The sequence below is a fragment of the Ixodes scapularis genome, unplaced genomic scaffold (genome assembly GCF_016920785.2).
Source record: "Ixodes scapularis isolate PalLabHiFi unplaced genomic scaffold, ASM1692078v2 PGA_scaffold0__279_contigs__length_252992795, whole genome shotgun sequence".
In the NCBI taxonomy this organism is placed as follows: domain Eukaryota; kingdom Metazoa; phylum Arthropoda; class Arachnida; order Ixodida; family Ixodidae; genus Ixodes; species Ixodes scapularis.
In genome coordinates, this window is record NW_024609835.1 from 64,310,173 (window position 1) to 64,318,712 (window position 8,540).

At 49.2% G+C, this 8,540-nt stretch overlaps 1 protein-coding gene across 1 annotated transcript; it reads left to right on the forward strand.

Moving 5' to 3' along the window:
- Positions 1-5,536: 5,536 nt before the first annotated feature.
- LOC120840577 lies at positions 5,537-6,784 on the forward strand. Its single transcript, XM_040211149.1, has one exon. The coding sequence runs from the start codon at positions 5,537-5,539 to the stop codon at positions 6,782-6,784; it is 1,248 nt and encodes a 415-aa protein (XP_040067083.1).
- The last annotated feature ends 1,756 nt before the right edge of the window (positions 6,785-8,540 follow it).

Genomic DNA, 8,540 nt, shown 5'->3' on the forward strand with positions numbered 1-8,540 from the left:
TGGATCGGCCAGCACGAAGTTCCCGCTCAAAACTTTTTGCCAATATTTACTATTTCAATAGATTAAATATGTATTAATGCGAAAGCATTCCCATGGAGTGAACCCGGGGAAAGACGTCACCTAAAATCCCATTGGGTGCGACGCGTCATGTGGCTCTATAGCAACGGGGTCATCTTTGCCGAGGAGCCAGCCAAACTGCTGGCGGCGCAGTGGTAAGGGGGAGGGGGTGGGGCGGGTATGCGCTGGACCGACGTCAGGCCTAACGTTAGGTACAACGTCACGCTTTGAGGTCTAACGTCGTCAACCGGTACTTTGAGGTCGTCCTAGACGTCGTCCTGAAGGCATCGTCCTTGAAGTTGTCCTTGAGGTCGTCCCAGACGTCGTCCTCTAGGCGTCGTTCTCGACGTCGTCCTAGACGTCGTCATCTAGGCGTCGTTCTCGACGTCATCCTAGACGTCGTCGTTGAGGTCGTCCTCCGCGTCCTTCTAGATGACGTCCTTGAGGTCGTCCTAGACGTCGTCCTCTAGGCGTCGTTCTCGACGTCATCCTAGACGTCGTCATCTAGGCGTCGTTCTCGACGTCATCCTAGACGTCGTCGTTGAGGTCGTCCTCCGCGTCCTTCTAGATGGCGTCCTTGAGGTCGTCCTAGACGTCGTCATCTAGGCGTCGTTCTCGACGTCATCCTAGACGTCGTCATCTAGGCGTCGTTCTCGACGTCATCCTAGACGTCGTCGTTGAGGTCGTCCTCCGCGTCCTTCTAGATGACGTCCTTGAGGTCGTCCTAGACGTCGTCCTCTAGGCGTCGTTCTCGACGTCATCCTAGACGTCGTCATCTAGGCGTCGTTCTCGACGTCATCCTAGACGTCGTCATCTAGGCGTCGTTCTCAACATCATCCTAGACGTCGTCGTTGAGGTCGTCCTCCGCGTCCTCCTAGATGACGTCCTTGAGGTCGTCCTAGACGTCGTCCTAGATGTCACCCTCGACGTCGTCCTAGAGGTCGTCCCATACGTCGTCCTCATCTTTAATACGTGTAGAAGCATTGCTATACATACCGAGCTGTGCATTTTCATGCACAGCTCGGTATGTATAGCATCACATTCCAGGAGACAATTTTTCTGTGACTTTTTTAATCGCGTCCCTTGTACAATAAGTCGGCTCTCTTCGCTGTGGCGGCTAAGTCCGAACGAGTTTTTTGGGCAGTTGCGCCTCGCTCAGGAAGCCACAGAAATCGTCTGACAAGATTAATTTTTCCCCTATCACGTACCTCTGTATGCCTATTTCTATATTCCGGGAGAGCATTTTGATATCACCTATATTTATTTTTCTATAAATTTCTCAATCTGGTCTGTCGCAACAAACGTCGGCACTGTTCGCTGTGGCGACTAAGTCCGAACGAGTTTTTTGGGCAGTTGCGCCTCGCTCAGGAAGCCACACAAATCGTCTGACAAGATTAATTTTTCCCCTATCACGTACCTCTGTATGCCTATTTTATATTCCGGGAGAGCATTTTGATATCACCTATATTTATTTTTCTATAAATTTTTCAATCTGGTCTCTCGCAACAAACGTCGGCACTGTTCGCTGTGGCGGCTAAGTCCGAACGAGTTTTTTGGGCAGTTGCGCCTCGCTCAGGAAGCCACACAAATCGTCTGACAAGATTAATTTTCTTCTCCCACGTACCTCTGTATGCCTATTTCTATATTCCGGGAGAGCATTTTGATATCACCTATATTTATTTTTCTATAAATTTTTCAATCTGGTCTCTCGCAACAAACGTCGGCACTGTTCGCTGTGGCGGCTAAGTCCGAACGAGTTTTTCGGGCAGTTGCGCCTCGCTCAGGAAGCCACACAAATTGTCTGACAAGATTAATTTTTCCCCTATCACGTACCTCTGTATGCCTATTTCTATATTCCGGGAGAGCATTTTGATATCACCTATATTTATTTTTCTATAAATTTTTCAATCTGGTCTCTCGCAACAAACGTCGGCACTGTTCGCTGTGGCGGCTAAGTCCAAACGAGTTTTTTGGGCAGTTGCGCCTCGCTCAGGAAGCCACAAAAATCGTCTGACAAGATTAATTTTTCTTCTCTCACGTACCTCTGTATGCCTATTTCTATATTCCGGGAGAGCATTTTGACATCACCTATATTTATTTTTCTATAAATTTTTCAATCTGGTGTCTCGCAACAAACGTCGGCACTGTTCGCTGTGGCGGCTAAGTCCGAACGAGTTTTTTGGGCAGTTGCGCCTCGCTCAGGAAGCCACACAAATCGTCTGACAAGATTAATTTTTCTTCTCTCACGTACCTCTGTATGCCTATTTCTATATTCCGGGAGAGCATTTTGACATCACCTATATTTATTTTTCTATAAATTTTTCAATCTGGTGTCTCGCAACAAACGTCGGCACTGTTCGCTGTGGCGGCTAAGTCCGAACGAGTTTTTTGGGCAGTTGCGCCTCGCTCAGGAAGCCACACAAATCGTCTGACAAGATTAATTTTTCTTCTCTCACGTACCTCTGTATGCCTATTTCTATATTCCGGGAGAGCATTTTGACATCACCTATATTTATTTTTCTATAAATTTTTCAATCTGGTCTCTCGCAACAAACGTCGGCACTGTTCGCTGTGGCGGCTAAGTCCGAACGAGTTTTTTGGGCAGTTCCGCCTCGCTCAGGAAGCCACACAAATCGTCTGACAAGATTAATTTTTCTTCTCTCACGTACCTCTGTATGCCTATTTCTATGTTCCGGGAGAGCATTTTGATATCACCTATATTTATTTTTCTATAAATTTTTCAATCTGGTCTCTCGCAACAAACGTCGGCACTGTTCGCTGTGGCGGCTAAGTCCAAACGAGTTTTTTGGGCAGTTGCGCCTCGCTCAGGAAGCCACACAAATCGTCTGACAAGATTAATTTTTCTTCTCTCACGTACCTCTGTATGCCTATTTCTATATTCCGGGAGAGCATTTTGACATCACCTATATTTATTTTTCTATAAATTTTTCAATCTGGTGTCTCGCAACAAACGTCGGCACTGTTCGCTGTGGCGGCTAAGTCCGAACGAGTTTTTTGGGCAGTTGCGCCTCGCTCAGGAAGCCACACAAATTGTCTGACAAGATTAATTTTTCTTCTCTCACGTACCTCTGTATGCCTATTTCTATATTCCGGGAGAGCATTTTGATATCACCTATATTTATTTTTCTATAAATTTTTCAATCTGGTCTCTCGCAACAAACGTCGGCACTGTTCGCTGTGGCGGCTAAGTCCAAACGAGTTTTTTGGGCAGTTGCGCCTCGCTCAGGAAGCCACACAAATTGTCTGACAAGATTAATTTTTCTTCTCTCACGTACCTCTGTATGCCTATTTCTATATTCCGGGAGAGCATTTTGATATCACCTATATTTATTTTTCTATAAATTTTTCAATCTGGTCTCTCGCAACAAACAGCCTTCAACGTTGAATAAGGGTCCCCATGAACTTCATGCAACTCGGTTTTGATACGTGGACGTTAACATTTTTAAAACAAACGTGCTTGATCATTGCACAGGGTTTTTGTTTTTTTTTCCATTGTGGCGAGCGCTACAGTGTTCGCTTCAACCGTCTGTCAAACATGAACAGCGCTTCGCTCCCGTCTGGAAGCTAGCCTGGGTTAGTTTGAAGAATGACACTTGCCAGCCATGGTGTCATCCATTGAATAGTTCATCGTATAAATTTACCAAACTTATCAAACGACCCTTGTACTTGCGAGCTGTACAGAAAGCAAAATGACTTGGAACAAAACGGAAAAAAGTTCGAATCCGGAAGCGCGCAGGGGTTCGCCATTAGTAGACTCCATAGTCTGTGACAGCTCAAGAGTGCAGTGGAAGCTCCGCTTACAGCATGAGCTTTGTGGCCTTGATAGCACAAGTGTGCACGCGCAGCCAAAGAGCGGCGGAAGGCAAGGAGCGCGCGCTGAAGGCGGAGCTTCCACTGCACTCTTGAGCTGTCACCCACCATAATGAGCTTGTTTACAAACAGACAAATAAATAGCTGACGTGCATATTCCACCGTATCACGGCCAAAGCTATAATTGTGTCTTTTTAGCAACCACGCGCAATAAAAGCCTGGGGTAATCGCTTTGGATGACGCCTCGGCAGCTGCGCGAGCACTCGTACTGCGAGGATGCCAATCTACGCAGTCAGGGCTGCCGTCTCACGCTAGCGCAGCCTCCGTGGTTAGTCCATGTTAACATGAGACTGCGAAGTACTGCTGAAAAGGTTGTGCAAGCGCGAGCGGCTAGCCTTGACAAACTCGACTGAAGTATTCTCTGCCCGAGCGCTCGCGCAGCCACCGAGGAGTGATTCAAAGGAAACGGCTCGCGCCTTTAGCATGCATGGCTAACAATAGTCCATGCTGAGGTGAGACAAAGTTTAGCCTGAGCCAAGGTGCCCTAAGCCAGAAGACCCTCTCTAACAGTCCCCAGTGATAAGAGAAAGCCGAGCCTGAAACAGAGCACTTTTAGCATCGTTTTACCTTATGTCCGATGCACTACCGCCGGTGCGATACAGTGTACTAGAATATTCTAGTACACTGTAGGTGCGAGGTAGGAAAACGCAGAGGATTCGGCTCGCGCTTCAATACTTCGTCTAACCTTAGCATGGGCTATTGTTGGTCGCGTTCTTCGACGACACCTCGGCGGCTGCACGAGGACTCGTGTGGCGCGAATGCCAATCAAGGCTACCGTCTCGCGCTAGAGCAGCCTTTGGGGCCAGTCCATGCTAAGGTGAGACGAAGTATAGCTTTAACTTTGCTCGGTTTAAATTTGGCTTTTAGCGATGGAGCAATAGTCTTGAGCGTTAGCTTATCACTTTAGAATGCACATTGACTGCGGGAGAAGCAATTCCACATTGCACGTCTGCGCTAGGCGCGCCCAGCTGTGACCTTGAGAGGTTCCGAGGTTCGGAGCTGTCTTGAGCGTGTTATCAGTGCTATGCCCTTACTGCATTACGATGTCTCCTCTCCGGATTCGAAGATAAGATTGGCGGTGCGGGCGGAAACAGAGGGCACATTGGAAATTGGAAATTGGAAAAGTGATTTCGCTCGGGGCTTAGGCGCCACATGTCGTCGCGGAATAGAACTAAACCGAATGTCTCGGATTCTTGGCCATGATTCCGCGCGCTCCGCGCTCGTGCTCGAAATGCGGCACCGCTGGGAGACGTGGCGCCATCTATCGCTAGTTACTACAGAGTATAAATATACTTTTTATCACATTCCATGCAAGTAAGAAAGACGACGAAGTGATCTGAGCCGGAACGCAAAAGCTTCTATCTCTGGAATTTGCTATTCTACGCGACTTCGTCGGTCCCTTGGACTTTGGGGGTCTACTCGGACGGCAGGAGCTAGGGCAGCTCCCTGCACAGCAAGAAAAGGGATGCATGCTGGTATGTCTCTTTCCGAAAACGACATATCCATCACGGCAGCACAACACCAGGCCAGCAACGCACTCGATGAATCCCAGGACTGCAGTCGATCTGTCTGCTCAGAGACCGCCAACATGGAGAGCGAAGATTCCGGAGGCGAATGGCGCAGATCCGGCAGAAAGCGCTGTCGTCCAAAGAACAGCGACTCGTCTCCAGACGTTCCGCAACAACCAAAGAAGCAAGATAACACCAGCCTCACTGTCATCTTCGTTCCTGTGAAAGAAGAGACTAGACTTACAGCGCTCAACAGTCTGAAAATTTCCGAAGCCCTTGAGAAGCTCTGCCAAGAGTGCATCATCCAAGTGCGCCCCAACGATCGGCTGAACCTGATCGCTGTTGATGTTCGCAACGGGCAGGCAGCGAAAACTCTACTGAACACTGCAATGCTCTGCGGTGTTCCAGTAAGAACCTACTCCCCACTGTCAGGGCCCATTTCGTACGGTGTCATCCAAGGCGTCGACGTTGAAATCACAGAAGACGATATTGCGCGCAATCTTCGCGCTGAAGACGCATGCTGCAAGATTGCCAACGTTCGGAGACTTGGACGCTCCCGCGTCGTGAAGGTCGCCTTCTCCAGCACTAAGCTGCCAAGCTACGTGCTTCTAGGGCACGTTCGCTATCCAGTCTCACCGTTCACAGACAGACCGTTACAATGTCACAATTGTAACGGATTTGGCCATAAGAAAATCGCCTGCCAACGTCCGAAGGCCTGCTGCCGTTGTGGGCAACACCATGACGGGACGGGTGCTGAATGTCAGTCCACGACAGTGAAATGCGCCAACTGCAGTGGAAAGCACCAAGCGACATCACATGACTGTCCAAAATGGATTAAAGAGCGTGACATTATAGTGTACTCAAAGAAGAATTCAGTGGGATTCCGCGAAGCGAAGTCAGCCTTAGATCCCCAAAAGAGACAAAAAACTGGCACCGCTGAGATCATAATGCAAGACGAATCAGAGCCAACGATCTCTAATGCAGGCGCCAAAAGCTACGCTTCTGTCGTAGCTGAGGACTGCCAGAAAAAAACCGTTATCAACAAAGTACCACCGAATGATGTCCCAAGTGATGAAAGGCCAACGTCGTCCACGCAGCAACCTTCCTCGCAGGCGCCTCCAAGGCGTCAGGCAACAAAACGAAGCACTGAAAGGAAAGAAAGCGACGAGACTTCAGGCTTACCCATCGCAACAACACCCGCCTGGGTCTCCATTATCAAGACAGTTGTAAACATATCCCTGGCAATATTGTCTAAATTGAAAGCCTCGTGGGCCCGGGTAATTGTTACAATTTTGCAGGCAATGCTTCCCCTTCTGGGGGCATGCTAGGGGGACCAAGTAACTCAAATGCGCGACACCATGGGCAGAAGACCCTGAACAGACAAAGAGCTCCAATATCTCGCCAAAAGAATAGCACTCGTCAACAAAGGCGCAGTCCATTGTTTCCTTCCATTCTTCAATGGAACGTAAATGGGCTGCGCACGCGCCTACCAGGGATGCGCGAATCTTTGAAAACTGAGCGTGCTGACGTCTTGGCTCTTCAAGAAACGAATGTCGTACCTGGAGAAGAGCGCCTTTCTCCATATGTGTTTTACCACAATGCCCCCATAAATCCAAATGATAGGTCACGAGTGGCGATACTTGTACGTGACGATGTATATCATAACCCCATAGACCTTTCGGACTTGAATTCGGCCATGGAGGAGTACTCCGGCGTAATTGTTAGAATAAAAGGATGCGAAACAACGATTGTTTCAGCTTACATCACGCCACACGGAGTCTGGAACACAAAAGTGCTGGAAGAGATTAAAAAGAGAAGCCGCGGTCAGCTTATCATCTGCGGAGATTTTAATGCTCACAGCGAGGCGTGGGGTGGTAGACGAACGGACGCCAGAGGACGACAGCTAGAGGCTACCATGGCAGAGATTCAACTCCGAGCTCTAAACGATGGATCCTCCACGTTTCGTAGGAAGGGGCTCAGCCCCACTACTATCGACCTGACTTTGGTGTCCTCCGAAATATTTGGGTTATGGACGGCTCGACCCGACACAGAGGGAAGTGACCACGTGCCTATCAGAGTGACACATCCAACTACAAGCCCCAAAAATGTAAAAACCTGTAAGGTTACGAACTGGGATTTATTTCGTCAGTATGTTGCTACTGCCATTGAAAGTGGCAACTATGAAGATCTAACATCTTGTACTGCGGAGTGCCTGCGACTTGCCACGCGCTCTGTCACGGTGCCCGTTACATGCCCTGCACCTGACTTGGAATGGCTAAATCTCCGTGCAGCCCGAAGACAGGCACAGCGAAGGGCACTTAGCACGGACGCCTCATGGGACTGGACGCGCTACAACCGGATCGACGCTAAATTTAGACGACATACGAAAAAACTTCAAAGATGGCAATGGAGACACGGATGCGCATCGCTCGGCGGTGCTGGTGGTGGTAGACGTGCTTGGAGACTCGCTCGAGCCCTCGCCGGCGCGAAAATTCCGCGTCATCCTATTGCAGCTCTTGCAATCGAGTCCGGTTGGCCCATGACAGTGGTGGCGGAAGTATTAGCGGACGAATTTTCGCGGCAGTCATCCACTCCGTTACAGTACCGGGAACAGTTAGGACGACTACCTCCAGTTCCACTCACCGAAGATCAAAATAACGAGGCAATGTTGGCGAGCCAATCCGATTTCACTCTGGCGGAGCTCACTGAAGCCCTTCACAAGTGTAACAAAAAGAGCGCTCCAGGACCGGATGGTATAACCTACCAAGCGCTCCGAAACGTCGATCCTGCCTACCACCTTGATGTTCTTGAAAAACTGAACCTCGTATGGACAACCGGCATCATTCCTGACGCATGGAAGGAGTCAACTATCGTCCCAATACTCAAACAAGGAAAACCTGCTGCGCTGCCGTCGTCCTACAGACCAGTGTCACTTACAAGTTGTGTAGGCAAACTACTTGAACGGATGGTCCTTCGCCGTCTCACCTGGTTATTGGATAGGATGAAAGCGTTTCCACCAGAACTAGGAGGCTTTCGAGCAAAAAGGTGCACCGGCGATGCCATTGGAGATATTGCGTCAACCCT